Source organism: Epinephelus moara, chromosome 18, assembly GCF_006386435.1.
Source record: "Epinephelus moara isolate mb chromosome 18, YSFRI_EMoa_1.0, whole genome shotgun sequence".
Lineage (NCBI taxonomy): Eukaryota > Metazoa > Chordata > Actinopteri > Perciformes > Serranidae > Epinephelus > Epinephelus moara.
The window spans coordinates 9,877,267-9,900,995 of NC_065523.1; the positions used below are offsets into that span (position 1 = coordinate 9,877,267).

Below are 23,729 nucleotides of genomic sequence, written 5' to 3' on the forward strand. Positions count from 1 at the left end.
ACTGCTGACAGATCGGCTGATCGCCACTGCTGTCCCTGCGCTGGTTCCCGCCCTCTCTCTCAAAGACCCGCCTCCTTATGCATATGATTGGACGGTGAGTTACGAGGGTGGAATGCATTGGCTAAGCAAAACGTCTATCAAAGACTGCTGTCAACAACACGCAGATGGTGAGGGGAATGTGGATAACAAAGATGATTCATTTCTCTCTGAGTACATACAGAACAATGGCAATCATCTAGATAAAACATGATTAAATTAAAGCTCTGAAATGTTTTTTTTTTCTTAAAGTAAAATTCTGACTTTCAGAGAGGGCCTCCTGCAAAATTAAAGACACACTCTTGGGGGATTTGGGATCTCATTAGCCTTCTCCAGTCAATAGAAGAACATCAGTTTCAGTCAAGATGTGAGGAACACACTGATGTATTACTTATTAGGCTATAATCCAATAATAAAACATGTATAATTCTGAAATGTGCCATTCTGCAAAATGAGAACTTTTACCGTTGGCACTTTAAGAATATTTTGATGCTAACGTTAGTTGTCAGTACTTATTAACCTTGTTAAATGCACGACTTTAACTTTCAACAGTATTTTTACACTGTAGTAGTGCTACTTTTACTTTTACCAAAAAAAGGTCTGAATACTTCCGCCACCACTGCCAATAGTCAGCACTAGAATATGTCAGAAAGAACTGTCATGTATCCCAGTATGACAGTTTGGCTAAGCTGATCTAAAAGAGATAAAAAAAAATTCAAATCAACCTTTCCATCTGACTAGTATTTCCTGAAATGTTAGACTATTCCCTTAAAAACTGGGTTTTATTTTGGCACAAACACTTGTTCTGATATGAGTGGATGGAAATCAGAGTTGAAAATGATTGATTCATTGTGATTTTCTCTGCTAAAACAGTCACAGAACAGATCACATTTGTCACATCTGAGGGAGAAAAAAAATCTCTGTAGTTTTAATTAGATTAGATTCAACTTTATTGTCAACACAGAGAACAAGCACTGAGACAACAAAGCGCAGTTTAGCCTGTAATCATACGTGCAAAAAGCAGAATAGTGCAGAGTTGTATTTATAAAGGTAATAAATAAATAAATAAATAAATAAACAGTGAGGGATAGAATGAATACACTTGGATACAGTATGAATGCAGCGGATCTGCATTGCAACATGAATAATATTATGACATGTGATGTACACTCGTTGGCTAATTATAGTTTGATGCTATCTGTATCAATCTGTTTCTGTAACATCATGAGTCACCTCTCTTTAGCTTTGCCAGAACAATCTCCAGAGAACAAACACCTACACACACACACACACACACACACACACACACACACACACACACACACACACACACACAAACACACAGATATAATGAATGGAGCAGACTGGCAGCAACAGCTTGAATGAAATCATTAAAGATAACATGATGAGTAAAGCACATTTAAACTGGTAACAGGTTTTGAGTATATCATAATTTCTTCTTTAAGCCATTTGGAGCTCACTCTTGTATGCTCTTGAAAATAAGGATTAATTGATCAGTTGATTAAGCAGATTTATTAAAGGTCTTCAGAGTTACAGTTATTTCCCATAAAATGTTAATATCCTTCAGTAATAAAACTTGTGGTCTCACATGTTAGGCAACATGGGCAATCCACTTTATAACCTCTAATAGAATATGTCAAACTGCCTGGTTGAAAGTTGACATTAAAAATGGGAAGAAGAAGATATAACTGCACGTTTAGATCTGTAATTTAGCCTAGTTAAAGTTCAGCAATTAACAACTTATCCAATGAAATAAACAGGCACAAAATGATTTACTGGTAACTAAAATTTTAAAAGCAACATTATCCCTTTATTTCATTAACTATTGATCTCAAATTAGACATTTATACTGTTTGCGTGCCATTAAACAAAGAAACAATCATCCACATAGTACCTGGCTAGTGATCCTAAATCTCTTAAACAAAACATATACACATCATTTTGAGTAAACTCAATACAACACATGCCATGCACATAAGTACTTTTATTCTGAAAGCGTCAGACTGGTTATAAGTGTTCCCGCCTTGACTGCTTTCTGAGCCCTTAAGAGTTAAAAAGTTCATTAAAGCCTAAAGAAATTAAGAAATATTTTATACCATGAAACCTTCATATGCTCAGCAAGTACAACTAAATCAATAAACATTAGATACAAAAAGCCAATAAAAGTCATTATAAGACATACAAATATTCTGGGGGCCTGCCTTTGCATTTTTTGTTATCGGTGTGTGTTTTTTTTTCTCTGCAGTTTTACTTTCAAATCCTTTATTTTGAAACCCAGAAATCATGTCATCTGGAATCTACCAGAACTATAACAGTAAAAAGAGAATAGTTTTTAAAGACCGGGCTGTATGTTAAGAAAAAGCACATGTACATTCTTATATAGAGAGAGAAGACCTCGGAGCACATAAGAAAAAATATCAGGCCAGAGGCCGTCATACCTTCTATATGGTTAGATCTAAATCCATATTCAATAGGATGTCCCGAATTCTTCTATAGGACTTAACAATATCCACCATTACACATAGAGGACAGGAACAACACACCAAATACATCAGGGGTCCACTGAATACACAGATCATAAGGAACAACACCTGTCACTACATGGACAGATAGATCAAATAGTACAAATAGTAAATTGTAAACTTTAAATGGTAACTATTTGGGCTACTATTTAAAACATAACTTGATTTAATACTTGCATATGTATAATTTTTTTATTTATTTATGGGGATTTTGTATTTCACCTGTATCATCATGTGACAGTCATGTGACTCTAGCATGTGTATTTAAAAATGGTGTCTTTAAGTCCAATGAAAATCACTAAATCATAACTGCAAAACATTTATTTCATTTAAGATGTCATAGATTGTCACATTTCTGTATTATATATATGAAATATTCTGATATCGTTTCCAAAATAAAGAAATACTTTAAAAGTTTGTTAAACAGTTATTGCATTGTAGCAAACTATTTAGGAGATAAATCTGTTCTTCCTGTGGACACTGAGGTCCTTTGATGTGTGTGTGGAGATGCTGACCATGTTCTATCACACAGTGGTGTCCAGTGCACTTTTCTATGCTGCAGTGTGTTGGGGATGCATCTTGACGGACAAAAACTCCAAGCGATTGGACAGGCTGGTTAAAAAGCTTGCTCAGTGCTTGGTAGACGGCAGGAGACTTGACCCACTAAGAACTGTGGTGGAGAGGAGCACATTGAACAATCTCAAAGCGTTCCAGGAGATCCTTCGTCCCCATGGCTAAGACTGTTTAACGCCTCCTAGATCCAGTCACACACACACTCACACACATCACATTAGCCACAACTGGACTGGACTGTGGAATGGACAATTTTAATTAAATTTTAATCAATTTTTTAATTTCTGTTTATGCACTCATTTTAATTTTTTTTAAATTATATATCTATTTTAATATTAGTGTTTTATTGTTGATGAGGGGAAGTGTGGTTATTGTTTTTTATGAGCTACTGGACAGTTAAATTTTCCTTTGGGGATGAATAAAGCTCTATCTATCTATCTATCTATCTATCTATCTATCTATCTATCTATCTGACACTAATATACTGTGTATACATGCAATAAGGTGGGGACAGCTTCCCAAAAAACAATTTACACGAGAAATCGTGAATTAGCTTCTGTTTTCACCAAATCTGTTTTCCAACAGGCCTAGTAACATGGTGTGAACTGTCCACCTTAAAACTCAAAAAATATATGAATCTCCACACTGATAAGGCTTTTAACAATGTAAGAGGTCGAATGAACAAGTAAACTACTAAAATAAAAGTTGAAGTGCTCTTCGGTTTGCCACAAAATGTAGTAATCCAAGAATATTTTCAAACTTTTTCCAACAAGATCTACTTTCTGCTTCAAAACTCAAAGAGTTTTGTTTTTTAGAAGCTTAAATACACAATAAATGAAAACTTCTAATGTCTACATAAATTACACATGCAGTGCAACATAATGACTGACACTTCAACACTCTATTTTATAATATTACATTTTTCTAACACATTTGAAAGTAATGAAATAGAAGACAGTACAGTGTTTGCCATTTATTGTACCTGCCATCAGCAGTTCAGCAACTACTGGGTTACAGCAAGACCACTTGCATAAACCACATGCAGAACTGCAGTACACAGTAATACTAGAAAAAGGAGTAACAATAATGGCAATTAGTCTAACTTATTTACATTTACTAATGATTATTATGGACAGAGGGATTACCTGTCATATCATAGCAACATTTTTTGTTATATTTTGTATCAATATACTGCGGACTGTGGTTGGGGCATATTCTAGCATGTTTGAATATTGGGGGTATCGACTTGTATGCAGTGTTTTCATCATCAGTCTTGCAAGATCTTTCCACCATTTGTGTGACTGTCTGAAAGCCACTGAGGTACAGCATGACTTCTATAATCTACAGCTAAGTTTGGATCTATAATAATAAGAAGAATGGGAAGTCACAGGATTCCTATAAGACTGGATACATGCATGCTGCAGCAGTACGTATTGTTTATGGTTTATTGCTGTCAGAATAAATCCCATTGACTCTAAGCACATAAACTCTGGAATTAATTATTAATGGAGCAGTTCTGGGATTTGGCTCATATTGACATTACAGATTAGATTAAATCGTGTAAGACTGCCATGATTTCTATTCCAATTACTTCATTAGCTGTTTATGAACAGATAAGCCCCATCTGAAAAGAGGAGACACCAGTATATTAAATATGCATGAATTTTATTAAATGGCAATGGAACATTTAGTACAGATCCGTGGGAGATGATAAAATAAAAGGTGAACAAAAAACAGGTTTCAAATTTAATAGTTTAGCAATGAGAAATTGGTGCTAAGCACACTAAGGAGCAGGATGTAAAGAGTTAGGTAAAATAAAACAGGAATAATTCACATTAAAGATTCAGTCTGAAACTGACTTTCTGTTAACAAAAGCAGGTTCAGGTGGATTGTTATAAAGAAATCAAGGACAGTTCATAAAAAATGGCATGAATAGGCACATTAAAAAAACAACAAAAAACAAATAAATGCTGACAAACTGTGCCAGAGCTGAATGAGTCCAACTTACAATGATTCACTTTATACCACAACAGTACAGCATGACGGTACATCTGTCTCTCTGACTCATCTGTCAGAGTCAAATAAGTCCAGTGTATAAGGGAAATATGGCGACAAATGAACCTAAAATAAAACACTTATCATTTCATTTTTGACTAAAACTCTAAAAGAATAAAACAAATAGCATTAGAAAGAAATTATAAAAATCAGTTTGTCCAGTTAAAATCATTTGAAATACACTCTTGCTAATACTTTAATAATATAAAATCTAAAATTTTATAAATAATGCAGTTAATGCATAAATACCTGATAACTAGGTGAGATTTTGCTCCTTTGCTCGTAGACCCAGGTTTAATAAAATCCTATAGACTGGAAAATTAGTTAATTAGTTAAGATTCTTTTATAAATTTTTAAGCTAAATACTGAGTCGGTTCACTGATTTGATGACTCTTTATTTGAGCTACTGTTCTGCTACGTTTTAGTACTCAGCAAGTTGCATAGTCTCACTTAAACACGACTTACTCTCTAAAATCCCTCTAGTGGTGCTAATGTAAAGGTCATGGGGTCATTAAAACCAAGATGTTTTCACTCTGGGTAGCATGAATGTAGTCTTCATATTTCATGACAATATACCGATGAGATTACGAGGTATCTTGTATAACCTAAAGGCAGTGTTGCAGGAAAACTCAGTGACCAACACAGGATGATGGCACACCATTTTGTTGTAGTGAATGGTACGACTGTTGGTTTTTGTTATGCTGCTGCTGTTTCATTTCAGAGACAAATATTGTACTTTACAATAATACATTCATTTGATAGTTACTAGTTACTTGGCACTTTTAGATTATTTATACAAAACATAAATCAACTAATAAATTATTAGGTATTATTTGAGTTTAAAGAAGTAATTTCATTGCTGGAAAGATGGTCTTCTCATAAAACTGGGCTGTCAATGCAGTAGAAAGACACAAATACTTTTAAATTTGGTGCTACATGAGTAGAGAAAACAGAGGGAAAGGACTGTGGCATTTGTTTTTGCTCAAAAGATGAAAAAAGCTGCAATTACCAGAATACAACGCACTGCCCTGGATCAATAAACACTTCGGCTGGTGGGTGATGTAATGCAAGCTCATCCGTTTTGACACGGGAAACAACATGGCAGCTGGCTGGTAACAAATGATTTTGAATTACAGTTAAACAGTGAGCTAAAGCATGTTTCTGAAAACATTTCAGATGAGAAATAGGCAACGCACTGACAGAATCTTGGTTCATATTTGATCAGCACAGCTTAGTTTTACTCTTTGACCTTAGTTTTTTTCGGCCTCCGTTTTTACTATACAGGAAACAGTATGGTGCCTGCTTCCTGTTCATAAATTCTTGTATTGCAGCCAAATAGTGCATTTTAGGCAAAAAATGGCCAATATAGTAAGAGAATCTTGGTTTATATTTGATCAGCACTAAATAGTTTTACTGTTTGATCTGAGTGTGGTCTGAGTTTGAAAGAGAGAGGGGCAGGTCTCTCTCAATTTCGCATCTATACTCTTTGAGTTTGTGGTGGCGGGCGTACGAAAATTGGAAGTACAATTTGTAGTTTCAGCAACAGCCCTAGAGCCAGAGAAAATCTGCCAGATGACGCTTTTGGGTTGAGAGATGAGGAAGGAAATCTGGGTGCTGGTAACAGTGTTATGATACAAAGCTGGTTGAAAATCAGCAATGAATCCCTTTCAGATACCCAGCAGTATATAAAGTAGTTAAACTTAGCTCAACATTTAACTTCTCTTGTTAAATCAGCTTCAGACAATAAATGGTATAAGAGTTTGTATATGACAGTGGGAAGTGGTATCTTGGATGATGAGTGATGTACTATTTATAAGTGCTGCGAGCCAGTGGAACAGCAGTGGCATAACACCAACAGTGACATACAATACATCCATGTTTATTAAGTGTTTCATAGCTGATTACACTGAGCTGAGGGCTTAAACATCCAGTGTGTGAACTGCAGTACATGAACTAACACGTGAAAGCTTGTTGGTCATACAAACAGATAAGATTTCACTGATGTGTAGGGGAAAACATGGTCATTTAGGCTTTAAAAATAATATCAACGTGTGGTGTAATTGTCAAGTCTCATCTGGGGATTTGAAATGAATCTTATTTGATAATGTGGAGTGTTCGTATCCCACATTCAAACACACAGTAAAGAATTGTTTTGGTCCTTCAGTGTTGTTTCCTTATGGGATTCAGTGCATATGAGTAAATTACTGATGATGTTACCAGTTCTCAGTTTTATGAACTAAATAAAAATGCTTGATGTCAAGTCCTTAACAGCATGATTCAAAATAAAAAATTCTTAAAAGAGCAGGACATGACTACTTGCTGGTGTTCAGGTTTATGGCTGATAATGCCATGTCTGTCGTGCTCTAAAAAATTAGCTTATTTTTGTTCTTCTTCTTCATGTTGATCAGAAAAAAAGCATGGTGACCTGGCAGCTTCAGCTTTCTGTGACGTTCTTCCCATCTACCATGAAAGCAGCGCTACTGAAAGGTCTTTCTACCGATTTCACCCTTGTTTCCCATTTCCCATTTCCCATCTTTCCCTCCATCTGTCTGTTTCCATCTCATTATTTATTCAGTCACTTCCCTTTCCTTTGCTCCCTCATCTTTCCTTTTATTTCTCTCTCACACATCTCTGGTTGATGTGTCTCAGTCGGTCTTGGTGGTTTTGTGTCTCCAGGGATAAATCAGCTCCCCAACAAACAGTTTCTTGACCAGGGCCACCCATGAGTCTTTGGGGTAACAGCTGTAAGTCGGAGTGCGGTAGGTCTGGACCACTGTGCTGCACTTCAGAGGGTTCATCTGAGGAAGAACATGTATAAGCGTGATCATATGATCAAATACTGACAATGTATTGGCATTGTACAGTCATACTGTACAATGCCAATATTTTGAGCAGTAGTGGCCTCTGTATAATGCCTTTTTGGTTTGATTTAAATGCACAAATCTACACTATTTCAAAAACACATAAACTCAAGTATCATGCCTCTATGGAGAGTCTATGGACTGGTCAGGAACAGAAAACTGACCATTGTATTCTCCTGAAAGTTGGCATTGAATGCTAGCTTATAGAAGAATACAGTGGTCAAGGTAATAGGAAATACGCAAAACTTATTCTGTTCTGATTATGGGGCAAGTGGAAGGACTTGAGGACACTAACCAAACTTAAACTTCTACATGTAAGATGTTTAAACCGAAACAAAATGTCACTTCTTACCTCCATCAGCAGGTGCAGGGCTGTCCCAGGCTCTTCACACAGCACCCTGAACTTTACACCCTCTGTAAAGTACATCAATAAGGACAGGATGAGTATAGACTCAACTGTGTATGTTTTTTTTTTTAAATCATGTCATCCATCTGTTTATCCACCTATTAACTTAGAACTTTTATTTTAATACTACATGACCTGCAGATACCATGCGTCATGTTGTCATCCGTCTGTCCAATCATTCTTCCACATTGCTTTAACATGAACTCATTAGGTGTTCACACATTCAATTTCCCTCCAAAATAAGCAAATTTTAAGCAGCAAGGTTGGTCTAAAATACAACCAGATCATCTGGTCTATGGGAATAACCTGTCAGCATGCAGTTTCATATATTATAATACATTTTTTTACAATCATTTTCTGATTTCTGAAGTGGATCCAAGATAAAAGATGATGTACCTGCCAGTCTGTAGGGCCGAGTGATGCGGAGGGCCACAGCAAACAGAGGGAAAGAGTTAATGAAGTCGACGCTGAGGTGGAGGACGCCCTGGAACAGCACCACCACCAGCCGCAACTGCACAACACACGAACACAAAAGTGTTACAAACAAACCCATCCTAATGGGTACATGGGGCGCCTGCTCTACCACTAAGCCACTGACGCCCCACTAAAGTTGTATCTGTCTTCTTCACAAAAATACATCTCCTGTCAGTTTAAATCTTTTTTTTTTTTGGGGCTGTGTCACAGGTAAACAACGTCTGCATTCACAATCCTACAAACCTCTGTCCTCTGATTGGATTGATTGTAGGCTTGGGTGGTATCATGATACTACTGTCTACCATGGTATTTAGAAATCCTGATAGTAAGAATTTTTGATACCATCAAAAAATAGACACTCATCTTTCTATTAAACTCATACGGAGATGCTGTATTGAGGGTGTATTATTGTATGTCGTGCACAGCATGCACCACCAGAGGCCAGTCTTTAAGGGTAAACAGGCAGCTGAGTTGGGAAACATAGCGACTGCTAGTGGTGGGGATAATGTTACAGGACTCTAAAAAAACCAGCAACAGCAGAGAGAGACCGCGCGGGAAAAAAACACATAAAGTGCCACACACAGATACCTTCATACACCCCAGTGAAACTTCAAGAGGGTATAAAGGTATGAAAAAACACATACTGCCCAAGCCTAATCGGTTGGTTTTCAAACGGGGAACTGCCTGCAAATAACACCAGACCTGTTTGAATACGAGTCAGCAGGTGCTATTTTGAGTCTCTATCAGCTGATGATGAAGCAGTAGCAGGTGGTGGAGATTAACTTTAATATAATCTTTATAGTTTAAGTGTTATCAGAGACATTACAGTGTATTTTCCATTTAGATTCAGCCACAACAAGCCATGGGAAATATGTGCTTATGAGTCTGTATTGTCTACATAGCTATTGGTACACACAGATTTTGTTAATGAGCTGCACAGAGACATCAATTTAATTCATCCATGACCAACCACCTCAATGCCCTTTTTATTCTTTAAGGAAATCTGGGATTTAGCAACCATTCTAAGTTCAAAACGTACACATGGTGAAATGTTTTGGGGATATTCCCATATTTTAAGACTCCCGAATACTTTTAGACCACTAACTAACTAACTTACTAACTAACTAAATAAAATGATTCGGTATTTCTCTACCACAGTTTCATTCCTGGGCAGTGTGAAGTCAGTTTGGAAACAGAATTTACAAGTGAGTAATAATTTCTAATGACTTCCAAGGAGGTTTAATTCAAAGAATATCTGGCCATTATTACAAGGAAAAGTTTCCTTTTTGGTGTCTGTGGAGAGCTGTTATCATGATTCACGACTTTTCCAGAACCCTGTCTACTGCTCTAAATGTGGGCTGTGATTCAGTTGTCTGAAACTAGGCTGGCACAAAAGAAGTTTATGCTGCAGAAACAGCTTCTTCACCTGTGACTCATCTTACCAGAGTGAAGACCAGGTAGTAGAGAGCTGTGGTGGGAAACAGGAACAGCAAGATGGTGAACAGCAGCGTCCCGATGAAGAGCTGAAGCACCACAAGATACAACCACACTGTAAATGTCTGTATCTCTATTATGATGACAGTGATGTGTGTGTACATGTGTGTATGTTACCTGGTCCAGGTCATAGGAGCAGGAGTCCACCCTCTGTCGCAGGACGTTCCACTTCTTCCCTCTAAAGAGCCTCCAGAGAGACGAGAGGCCGTAGATCTTCAGACAGTACAACCTGACAGACAGATAGACAAAATTATACCAGTGAAATAAACTGGGATTCAGCTCCACAGTGGGTGTACAGAGACAGAAGAAATGTGGGAGAAAATAGAGGAGAAAGGATTCAGCGAATGCAGAGAGGAGAGAGAGAGAAATGGGTTGGACTGTTGAATATGAGAGTTTAGTTATGCACTGAGAGAATTGAACCAAGTGGCTGATCATACAGTTAATCCTGATCAGCAACAGTAGGCCCGTTTCCACTGAAGAAGTTCCTGGTACTATTTGGGGGGCAGGAACTTTACAGGAACGTCCTCTCGCTCGGCCCTCTCAACCGCCGTGTCTCCAATGAGAGGGCGGAGTAGGAGGAAGGTTCCTGTAAAGTTACTGGGCTCTGGATGTGATAATCGTTGCGTGACCATGCTGAGTTTTAAAAATGCTGGTAATTTTGTCGCTCTCTGTTGACGTCACATCCCGCCTTGAGTATATCCAATCAGCACCAAGTAACCCCCAAGCCCCAGCCAGGAGTCTTTCGGGGCCGTTCTGAGTACCTACTCCGAGGCAGGGACTTGTTTAGCCCCTGTAAAAGTTCCGGAACTCTGTCCTTTGGGGGTGGTTCCTGCGGTGGAGACACGCACCAACAGCCCCGGCCCCGTAAATTTACCCCGAAGTTCCTGCGGTGGAAACGGGCCTAGTATTTTAGGAGTGTGGATTTCAGTGCTGGATTACAACAGGAGCTCTATATGCTACATATTTCTCACCTTATTGTGACAACTACATGTTCAAAGTAATGAATACATCTTTTTAAAAAAGCAAGAGAAGAAAACATCCAACCAAGGTAGTTATCTCTATAATCATATTGGATCTGCTATAATGTCCTCTTATAGTACTGTGGCACACATTTAAGGCACACTTTAAATCAATCACAAAGTAAAGACATAAAAAAGTAAACTGTTAAATAGGATGTCATATCACCTGACCTTTAAAATATAAAATAACTACAACTGCAACACAGTTGTATGCCTCTGCGAACCAATCAAGTTGCAGTTACAGTTTACATCCATGTCTGTCCAGACTCACATGTTGCCATGACAGCTGACAATATTTCAAATATGGATGTTACTGTGAAGAAGCTACAAATTCTAAAACATGGGTGATCTATAAAATCAGCACAGTTGATGGACAAGGTGGTCAAGGTGGACAACCGAGATTAGTGTCACCAATTCAGTATCTGACCAAATGTCTCCCCTTCTGTTCCTGAGATATGATGTTTATTAATGGACAGAAGAGTGTTTTTGCAGAAGTTTATGATGTCACAGTGAAGTTGACCTTTAGGATATATAACGTTATCACTTCATCATTTTATGTTATTAGACATTTGTGTGAAATTTTGTCTCTGACCTTGACCTTTGACCACCAAAATCTAATTAGTTCATTGTTGGATCCAAGTGGAAAATTGTTCCAAATTTAAGAAAATTAATTCAAAGTGTTCTTGAGTTATTGTGTTCACAAGACTTGGATGTACATATGTATATACGTATGGATGGATGGACGGACGGACAACTCGAAAACATAATGCCTCTGGCCACAGCTATTGCCGCCACGGATAAAAATGGGGACAAAAGGGGAAACAAAACAATGTCAAATGAAAAACTGAACTATGTACATAGAACTGGAAGAAATCAGAATTAAATTACACAGCTTGGTTTCCTGTACAGTTTTGTCTTTGGATTGTCATGTTCTGAAGCCATATTTTATTTCATTTTTATTGTTGAGATGTAGAGGGGAGTTGTCACCCTTTGGAGGGCACACTGGGGTTAGAAACTGGAGACAAGAAATAAGTATCATCTGAAATTTGGCAACAAAAATCCCATAAGCTGTAACTTAAAAAATATCGACCACTTTTCAGAAACAGCTGTAAATTGTCCTTTTCAAAGACAGAGAAGCTATGTAAAGCCAAATCTTCAGTACATGGATAGCTATAATTCATCCTCCCAAATGTAGAAAGTGAATTGTGATCACAGCAGGAGATATTTTTAGGTCAGAGCATACAGATTTAATAAGTGACTCTGACAAAGGTTCTCAAACTGAATTTAAAAACACACACTTGCACATATTCCAAGAGCTGCTGGTGCATAAATATGCAACAAGGAAAGTGGGTAATATTTCATTATGCACCACGGGCGAGGGAGCCAAGCTATCTTTAGAGCAAATGCATAATTTAGTCAATCCTCTCTCCTCCATCCAAGACTATTATCACAGTGTTCAGCCTTCCATCACACCACAGACTCAACAGAGTCATTATTCAATAGAAGAGGACGGAAATAAAAGGAGCTGAGTGTAGCTGGGAGTTAACATTACAGCCATGATGTAGGAATATCGTCACTTTTACTTTAATCTACAAACAGGTTTACCGTGACATGTTAGGGCATGTCTATACATGCCTCAACATGTTATCAAATGAAAGAAGTTTGACAAGCTGAAAATACAAGAACCAAGTGACATAGTTTAAACTATATTTGGATCTTTGAGTCATAATAATGCACCAGGACATTTTTAAATTCCATGGAGCTGAAGTCAGTGTTTGAGCTGTTTTACCAAAGTATACAGTAAATGCTCCACATTTTAGATAATGACATGGAGAAAATCAAATATGATATATTTTTTACTGAAGACCTCAATACCGATATTGCAAAAATATTGTAGGTCTGACTATTGGTGCTTTCACAAAATATTTACACAATGGGATTTTTGATAAACAATCATCGGTAATGTGGATATAAGGTGTAAGTGGGTAAAGGCAAATAATAGAACAGCCAGAACAGTCTGAAAAGTTCAGAAAATTACAACACTTAAATGTAAAGCAGCCTTTGAAACTAGTAAAAGACAACACTTACGCTATTACGATATCCAAAATATCAACATAATATAGATATATTGCCTAACTCTGTGATTAGCGGATATAATGTTTACCATGTTCACCATTTTAATTTAGTTTGTTTTCATGATAACATGTGTTTGTGTTTACATCTGTAAACAAGCCAAGACAAGCTGAGGCTGATGGTCATCAGTCGTGCAGGTATTTGGTCATAAACTAAAGTACTGGACAGATTAAAAATGCTGACCTGATGATGGCCCTAAATGGAAAGTCACAGGATTACCAAAGTTTTTACAATTTATCCCGAGGGGAACATAAACCACATTTTGTGGAAACTACATTTTATCACAACCCATTCAATGGCTGATTTCATTAAAAACCACAAATGCGAGCCTCCTGGTGGTGATAGAGGAAAAGTCAGTATGAGTCATCCTCTGGGGAACATGAATGTCTATCCAAAAGGTTATGTTGTATAAATATTTCAGTCTGAACAAAAGCGGTGGACATTGCCATTGCTAGAGCTGCTAGCACAGCTTCAAATAAATATGAAAAAGGGGGGATTTCAAACAAAAATCTGACTTCTTATGAATCCAGTGACACCATTTACATTATCATTAGGTCCACTATACATGCATGTTCAAATGTTAATGGAGCAAAACATGCTTCTGAGTTATTCTACCAGTCAGCAGACGCTTCACAATGACAGGAGTTTCAATTTTTTGGCTCAACATGAAGCATGAAGAGTCCAGGCAGCTAAATCTTCATAATCTTTACCCTCTCATATCATCACTGATTATATTGTCCTCAAGACAACAGCAAAAGCAAACACCTTGAGCAAACTGCTCTTCTGCTCGTCTCCTCTATACTGAGTGTGCACCAACTGAGGCAGACTGAAGGAAACAACCTGAAGCACTTAATTATTTTTTATAACCGTCTGACCCAGTTAACAACAATGACGTGATACAAAACATCCTGTTCTCCAAGTCAGATTCAGATGATTTGTGTTGTTGTACCAGATACAATGAAAGAGATAATAACAATGGTATTCTCTGCTTTCTCTGAAGGGAAAACACAACACAGATACCTTTAATGAAAGCATGACTTCACATGCATTTGAATGTAGTGGGTGTGCTGCTGCGAGAATAGGCTTTACTGCTGTTGTTTATTCTTTGGTTACATTCCTAAACCATAGGTATGTTTTCCGGTTTCCAAAACAAATTCCCAGTGAACAGAATCATTGCACATTTTAGGACCAAGTTGCTTTGACTGACCAGGTCTTAAATTACAATTCACATCTTGCCCAAAGATGGTAGTAATAATGGTTGGTTCATTCTTCCATCACTTTATCATAACTATTTGTCAAATGCCATGATATTTAATATGATCATCATTCCAAGAAAATGCTTTCATATATTTTTTGAGATCTCCAGACCTTGGTGAATAAAAACACTATGGTGACTATAAAAAGTATCAATATCCTAAGGCAGATAGCCATGAAACTCATAAAAGGTGATTATTTTCCATTTTACTTTCCTGGCCTAGATGAAGGCATTGTTCTCGTCATTTTGAGCCCCCACCTCCACTCAAGCCTCATAATGACATTTAAAAAAGTTCAAATGAGACTCTGATGTACAGGTCAGTAAGAACTCTGTAATTAAAATGTCTCACTAGAGCAACACAGGAAAAGAAAGGTTGGAAAAACATGCCCCCTGCAGGTCATCAAAAGGAACATCTCACAAAATCTACAGTGTCCCAATCCAATAAAACATGCTAATTCTAAGCAAGCAAGTATGTATAGTAGTGTGTTGGCAGAATGTAATTAAAAATATCCAAAAAAGTTATTATGTTACAATTGTGAATGATGGTGAGACAGCTAAAGAAACATCTTGGGAAAACAAAGAATATGTATCAAGTCTTTGGACAGACATTTTGGCATCTCTTAAAAATATAAAAATGATGATGGGATTTTTGCTGGGGTCTTTACCAAACAAGTATGTTCCCTTCAGTTCAGAATATGGTTTGCCGGTGCATCTTAGTAGCATCAGAATGTGTCATTTGTAATGGTGTAATGGTGGACACATTTTACCTTCATCAAAAAACTGCAGGTCCTGCAATTTGGATATTGCAGTTGGCCATATTGCGATTTTGATAATATTTTAATTAACTGTGCAGCGCTATGTTAAATAAAAATGGCAAAAAATAGTATACTGAAGCTTAATATAGCATAGTACATACATACAGTATATATATATATATATATATATATATATATATATATATATATATGTATGTGTATTTCATTCACACAAAACACAAGTTCAGACTAAGCACCCAAGTTTATCACATGTCAATATGCTGAGCTTAAATAAGCAACAGAAAGAGCACAGCAGCTGCATTTAGACAGTGTTCCCCACCAAGAACAGGTCATACAGATGTGTGAGGGATTTCATCAAAATGTACAATAAAAACAAAACAGCTGCAATTCTTATAAAACACACTTGACACATGAGAGAGAAAAGGATGGTGTGTTTTGTAGCCTTTAACGTGAGATCTTCACAGTTCATAAGGGGCCTGTTTCACCAATAATTTCTTCTCATCTTAATTTTCAGACATTTCACTAATAAAAAACCAAAACACCGAAGGAGTGAACGATTCATGGGCATGCAACCCTACAGAACTTGCAAAAGCTGCACTTGTTCAAGCAGAGTAAATTTACACCACTAGGCGGCTTCTATTACCTCGTCAGGTAATTACAGACTAGCTGTGCTCGTCAACATACACTTAAAAAAGCTATGAGTTATTAAACCTCTAAAGCCTTCGACCCTATTATGAATTAGCAGCTGCCACTCTTAGTTTGTGATTCAGTCTTCAGAGAAGCTAAATCAACATGGACAATACTTCTTAAACATAAAACTTCTCTGTCAAGCAGTGAAAAACACTGAACATAAAGTAGCAGTTAGATGTATGCTGAGGTCTCACCTGGCTCCGTAGACGTAGAAGCAGTAGATGTGGAAGGTGAGCAGGGCGACCATGTCAGAGAGCAGCGAGAGGGCAAAGGTCAGGCCGAAGCAGGCTGACAGGCCTCCATACCACAGGATCCCCTCGATGAAGGGAGACATCAGGTGGATGTAGCCTAGATGGAAACATGACAATCAAGGTGGAGGTCTGACCAGTACATTGACAAGTGTAATACTTGTTCGTTTAGAGCTTTCAGTCCTATTTTCTGTATTTTTTATCATGAAAATGGTCAGATATAAACAGAGAGAGATTATCAGAACAATATAAAGCCCTGAGTGTGTGTGCCTTTTGTTTGTTTTGTGCCGTGACTCACTGATCCAGAGGTGAATGTGGTAGAGGAAGAAGCGGCCCAGAACCTGGTCCAGGGCCCGGTTCATCTTCAGCCCTGCAGGAGCTCCCATGAGCCACTGCAACAGCTCCTGCAGCTCTTTAGCCACATGCTGAGGAAGAATCACACAAGAACATAATGACAATTTCAGTTTTTAATCACAACTTGTGTTAGTTCACTCAGCTGTCAGTCGACTGTGTGCTGAGAATTTATTTTAAATTAAACTACTATTTCTGAGGCCAGTGACGAGGCATCAGGTTTAATATTTACTTGATTACTGTTACTAAATCAAATTACTAACCTAAACTTTCTTGCGGTAACTTGCAAAAGGCTTGTTTTCCATTAATAGCACAAAATCCTTTAAATTGTATATCATCATTTGAACAGATGCCAAAAGTGGCAATAGTTGTTGACTCCTTATCATTTGATCATCCTGATATTCTGTTTTTTGTTCTGTTTTGTAATCTGTTTGAAAAAAAAGAGGAAGAATGTGCCATAACAGTCATTTTTTAAAAGATTAATTTTCTGGCACTTTGTGTAGTCTGATTTCTGTAACACACACTTACATCAGCTGCAGGCACCAGTGTGTTGGCTAACATGGTGATGTGGTTGTCTCCATAGAGCCACCAGATAAGCAACATGCCGAGAGCCACATCCACTAGGAACGACACCACGATGTTGGCTTTCCTACAGAAAGACAGAGACACAAACAAACATAAAGGTATGAACAGCAGGTGTACTGTCACTTTCAGCAAAGGAAAGTCCATAACATCAGGGAGTTTCTAGGTCACTTTTACAACAATCACCTCATGAACTGCGTGTATTCCGTGGCTGGTTTCCGAGAACTGATCGTCCTCATGTGTTCGGCTCTGTAGCTGAGCTGGACACAGGTGGACAGCTTACTGGACAGGAACTGCAGTGGGTAAAGACTGAAGAGCCTAAATGTAAAATTTGATAATGAAAATAATGATGGTGTTTAAAGAGTGCTGCCTCTCAATGTCCGGATTTATATTTATAGTTCAGCAATCAGTGTCAGTTAAAAACACATCAACAATACGTGTTGATGTGTTTTGTTTTGTTTTGTTGGTTTTGGACACTTTTATTGCGATTTGTTAACAATAAAAAATCCAAACCATACATAATATGTCTGGCCTTATCCATAAAGTTTCCTCCCTTCTCACCGGATGTTACAGATCCAGGTCCATATGGAGAGCAGCCAGCTGATGAGCAGGCAGAGTGGTACGGACGCTTGTTTGAGCAGCTCCACGATGATGCTAGCCTCTCGACCCTCAGACTGCCAGTGTGTCAACTTAAGTGGCCCGTCGTCGTATCTGTCCAGGAAGAACAGAGGCTGGCTGTGGGCCACTGTCTGGAACATCTGGACCAGAGTAGAGAAAGAGCATGTTAGGGATACACATGGCTACCTGCTTGCATCCACCTGTAATCTGAGTCACTATCATACATGGATTTTAGTCTGTACATCCTCTGGCAACATGTCATGTCACATTAAACGAGAGGCCAAACATTTGGTAGTTTATATTTCATGCAGCATCATTATTCTTTCCTTCAGGATTTTAGGCTGCAGTGTGGGAGAAAAACTAATTCAGAAATTTGTATTTTATAAGCTTGTGCCAGTTTTTTCAAAGAAAAACATCCTGAATTTAAAATTTTCATTCATGTTACTTAAATGACCAAAATCAGCAAACAGGAATTCAAATGAGAACCAGCACTTTTTCTGTTTGTACCTGTCTCAGCTCAGATGGTGCATCAGTTTTGGGGTCTGGCACTCTGTTCTCGATGGGATGGAGCTGTGACAACATCACCTTCCTCTGCTCATAGTGGACAAAGATCATCTTCTCCTCCTCCTCCTCCTCCTCCTGCTCTTCTTTATCACCTCCAGCCTCTCCATCACCCTCCTCCTCCTTCTCATTTTTCTTCTTAGTTTCCCGCTGAATTACTCTTCCATCTGGCCATGACAAAAGATAAATTCATTAGCAACTCTTGATAGCTTTCTTTGTTAGAAACTAAAGTATTTGCCACAGAGTTATTCTGCATACATCAGGAAAAAAAAATCCACCCCAAAACCTGAAAATTATTATGTTACTCAATTAAATCGATTCTTTCCAAATTGCACAAGCCTCTGCAATGAGACATAACCTGAAACTAGTGATAAGAAGTTAATATCTGCTAGCAGAAACCTCCAGTACCACTGTATAAACTCAGTGTGAATCAGTCTGAGGGTCTTACTCTGATCCCGGTTGAGGATCTGGCAGGTGAAGCCTGTCTTGCCTATCTCGCGGTTGATCTGGAGCCAGCGTTCCTGTGGGAAGATGGTGCTCAGATCTCTGAGGAAGCTCTCCATGCCCTCCTGACCATCTTTGGGTAAACTCCATGAACCCAGCACAGACAGCTCCACCCCACTCTGGGCCTGCATCTGGGTGAAAAAGATGGAGAAGTGTGTTGAGGGAGGAGGAGAGACTAATAAAGTCTTTTAACTTTTGTACGTTAATGAGGCAATTCTGGTTCATGTTGTGCTAATTAAGTGAAAAAGGGAAAAATGCCAGCACTCACAAATGTCCTTTTGGTAAATTTAATAAACCAACTTGGGTGGCAGTACCAGAAACACAGACGTTTCGACAGAAAGTCTTCTTCAGTATGTAACTCAGGTTACGGAAGTGGCGTTTAAGTACGCTCGAAGCAATCAGAGCAGGTGTGTGGAAAGACACTTTACACTTCCTCCATACAATGTAGTGCCAACTCACAGGCAAAGAATAAACACAATAACAATACAACAATCTTAAACAAGTGTGTCACGGCAAAATAGCAGTAGATACACCAAAAATTTATATATATATATATATATGCATAATAAATTCTGCTCGTACAAAAAGGCACTGTGAACAACAGTAAAACGTGTGCTTAAGGGGGCAGATAAAGTACCCAATTTTCAAATAACAATCAGATCATAAGTGCACAGGAAAAGACTTACATAAAGTTATTGGGTAACTGTCCCTCTATTACCAATCAGATCACAAGTGCATATACAGAAAAGCACTGAGAACAGCAACGGTGTGTGTATAAGGGGGCAGAGTAAGTACCAATTCTCAATTCACAATCAGATCATAAATGCGCAGAAAAAAACTTGCAAGAAGTCGCTGAGTAACTGTCCCTTAATTAACAATCAGATCACAAGTGTATAATAAGAAGAATAAAGTGCAAAAAGGTCACTGAGTCGCTGTCCCTCAATTAACAATCAGATCACAAATGCCCAGTAAGAAAAATAAAGTGCAAAAAAGTCATTGAGTAGCTATCCCTCAATTAACAATCAGATCACAAGTGCACAGTACGAAGAATAAAGTACTGAGTAGCTGTCCCTCAATTAACAATTAGACCATAAATGCGTAGTAAAGTAAATAACATGCATCAAGACACTCTGAGTAGCTGTCCCTCGTTAAGAGACAAATGTCTGTATACATTAGAAATAGACAAAGTGTACAAATACATTCGGTCACTGTCCCTTACTTAATCAGATGATGAGTGCACAGTAAAATACATAGAGTACAACAGATCTGCGTCTTTATCCCATAAATAACGGTTGGGAAAGAAGTACAGAAAAAAAGAACTTCATAGAAATAGTCACTCCTCAGTTAACATTCAGATCATAAGAGCACAGTGAAAACATAAAGTGCAGATAGTCACTGAGAGGTTCCACTAACAGGTCATTCAAGTATGCACCGTCAGTAACAGAAAATTCAACGGGTACAAAGCACAGTATATAGTGCCCACACCGTATCATGGACGATACCATAAATCAGTCTATAGTAGTCACAGAAAACAACTTAACAGCAACTCTTCATTCATACCTTCACGAAATTCTGTCTGTAAACTATGGATCCAAAAAGCCTCTCTCTGTAGAAGAGCTCTCTCTCTATCTCCCCCTCTTTTAAGTGGTTTGACTTCTTCTATTCCCTGAAATTCTTAAAGAGCAAACATTGTGACCTGCTGCAGTGAAGTGTCTTGCTACAGAAGATTTTTCGTCTTTGGTTCTGATGTTGCTTTTGTGTTCAGAGATACGGGTCTTAAGCTCTCTTTTAGTCTTACCAACATAGCATAAGCCATTTAATTAAGTGAAAAGACATGTCATCCCCAGTTATCCTTTTGGATTGGAAAAAACAGGAGCAACTTAGGAAACATGCTAAAAACAGGTTTTATTGTGCAGTGGATTTAATTTTTCTAAATCCAGATGTTTATAAGAATCCTTGAGGAGTCTGGAAACACCTTCAAAACAGCAGTGAGAGGCACAATCTGGGGCTAAATTTACTGTAACCCTTATCCAGACCTGAGAGGACATGGAGGTCTGTCCCGTGCTGCACTGACCTGTTGGACGTACTGTTTGACCTGTCCAGGGATGAACGGGTAGTGGATCACCGCCAACACCACGGCAGAGTCATGGCCGGAGATCCAGCGGCCGACCAGAAGGCCGCTGTCTGCCCGGTTACAGCACTGTGGGAAGAAGATCTTCAGCACCATGACTTCACAGCAGCTTAGTGTTCAGCGTCCAGCAGCTCTGATGATCTGAGAAAGAACAAGTCAGGTGACTTTTAACTCTGCTGCACAGTATAAGGGACCAGCTAATGCTATTCAATATTGATATTATTGTCCACAAAAGCCATGAAACACCAAAACCAATAACGCTTCAGTTATCTATCAATACTCTCTGATTTCGCTACCCTGTCTGTGGCTCTCAGCTTCAAGCCCATTAGTTCCTACGAGACAAATCTTTAATATATGAATATACAGTTCAGGCTCAGTAATTTCCAAGATATTAAGAGAAAACACATGGAAAAAAGGTCAAATTGTGTGCTATAACAAAAAAGCTGGTGTAAAGCTGATCCTCCAGGAGAGTGCAGTGAATTCAAAATGTAAAAATTCCCCTATCTTTTGAAAGCCAAGGGAGGAATTTGATAGACATTGTTGATATATGGTTCTACTCCACTACATCTCAAAGGGACATATTGTCTTTTTTACTCCACAACACTTATTTTCTGGCTTTAATTAAGAGTTACACTACAGATTCTGCTTAATAATACAAAACACTGTTAGCAAATACATTATGATATATTGTTTTTAGTAAAGGTAAAATCGTTACTTCCTGGCAGAGTATATGGTAAAAAAACAACAACAAAAAAACAAGCCCCACCTTTACCAGCTTTTACAATTAAGTAAAGTTCATATGCATCAGTAATTATAATCCATTACATTATCCTGAAATAAACCATTTTGCAAAATTAGTATTTTTTCCTGAAGACATACATTAAAATACTTAAGGCATCTTATCATGTGGATGAAACACAAACAAAATAAAGCTCTGAAGTGTCATTTTTCCCTCCAATTTTTAACAGTTTGATGAACAAACGCGACAAAACATCACGTATTTATAAAAAGGAATTGTAACAAAATGTATAATAATACCTGATGTATCCCGAATCTAAGAATGGATCCCTATCATTTATGAAATATATTCCTGTTTTGTTTGGAGTTTGGTGAGCAAACGGAACTAACGACACTAACGGTTGACCTTATTCTTTGCCCTTCAAATATCGAGTTTCTTGATGTTGTGGCAACACACAAAGCCCTGGGCAGCTATTGATGTCAGTGACAGTGATGTCAACTAACGAGCTACACAGGAAAGTAGGTTAGCGGCAGCGTTAGCAAGCAAAAGGGGGGAATTGCTGCTAGAATAAGACAAATTTACCAAACATTTATTTGAACAATGAGAGCGTTAACGAGGGTCGATTCTTCCTCAACAACTAATTGATGCTCCAGGTTCACCAGTCTTTTGACTGTTAATAAAATCAAACTTAATTAGCTATGTGAATGAAACTAACGCTACGTCATACAGCAGAGAGATAAAACTGTGTGACGGCAACATGGACACCAGATATTTGTGTAGACAAGTACATTATTTACCTTCTTCAACGACGCGAAAAGCGTTCAACTTGCATTTCTAACGTCGAGCAGATTTCAGGATTTGGGCGCCATGTTCTTTGTTGACAGTCCATTCCATTAAAGCTCCGGTGAGAAACACAACGTTCATGTAAGTTCCTATTGTCGCGATGACCCTACCGTCGAGTCGTTATTAAAATTTTACTATTTAAGCCAAGAAATTGGAGGAAGTTGGACTATGACAAAACCATAGACTGTATGAAAAAAATGTTTTTCTTTATTTTTCTCTCGACTCTGTCACGTGCATTATCAGTTTGGTCACTTTGATTTTAAAGTAGTCACCGGAAATTGCATTTAATCTTTCACAATAAAGAAATAAATGAAATAAATAAATGAATAGATAAATAAATAAATAAAGTAGAATACATACACAAAACATTCAACATGCTCTCACAAGGTAACAGGAGTCATGGGACAGCTCCAGTGGTTTAGAAAAGGCTTATTAGTGAAGTCAAAGTATTAATAAACAAAAAAAAAAAATCTCTAATATTAACCTTGTTTGAAGACCAAACATTTTTTTTGTCTAGACTATTGTCATATGGGCTTGTAACCCCCAATTATTCATGTTTAATTGTTACAGGTCAATGAAAACTCTGATCATCAGAATCTTAATGATTATAACCTAATACAGTACTACAACAACAACAACAACAACAACAACAACGATACTACCACTACTACTACTACTACTACTACTACTAATAATAATAATAATAACAATCTAGATACTCACCAGTATAGACCCAGTGTGTGTTGCTGCTGATCAGCGTTCTTGGTGAATGAGGAGTTGGCCCAACTGTAAAGACATTTATCTCCTCCTTCAGTGACACAGCAAGAAAAATAGCGG

General features: G+C 37.9%; 1 protein-coding gene across 2 annotated transcripts; it reads right to left on the bottom strand.

Annotated features, from left to right (window-relative positions):
• Positions 1–4,800: 4,800 nt before the first annotated feature.
• Positions 4,801–23,677, bottom strand: pigq (phosphatidylinositol glycan anchor biosynthesis, class Q). 2 transcript variants are annotated; one of them, XM_050069568.1, is made up of 14 exons: positions 23,616–23,677; positions 21,254–21,451; positions 19,124–19,310; positions 18,622–18,842; positions 18,058–18,254; positions 17,683–17,814; positions 17,443–17,563; positions 16,862–16,988; positions 16,510–16,663; positions 10,560–10,671; positions 10,391–10,471; positions 8,871–8,985; positions 8,421–8,482; positions 4,801–8,005 (listed from the first exon to the last, which is right to left on the bottom strand). In XM_050069568.1, the coding sequence occupies exons 2-14, from the start codon at positions 21,404–21,406 to the stop codon at positions 7,853–7,855; spliced, it is 1,815 nt and encodes a 604-aa protein (XP_049925525.1). In that variant the 5' UTR covers positions 21,407–21,451; positions 23,616–23,677; the 3' UTR covers positions 4,801–7,852. The 2 variants fall into 2 exon arrangements, with proteins under 2 accessions (XP_049925525.1, XP_049925524.1); XM_050069567.1 differs by lacking the exon at positions 23,616–23,677 and adding an exon at positions 22,847–22,967.
• Positions 23,678–23,729: the final 52 nt, after the last annotated feature.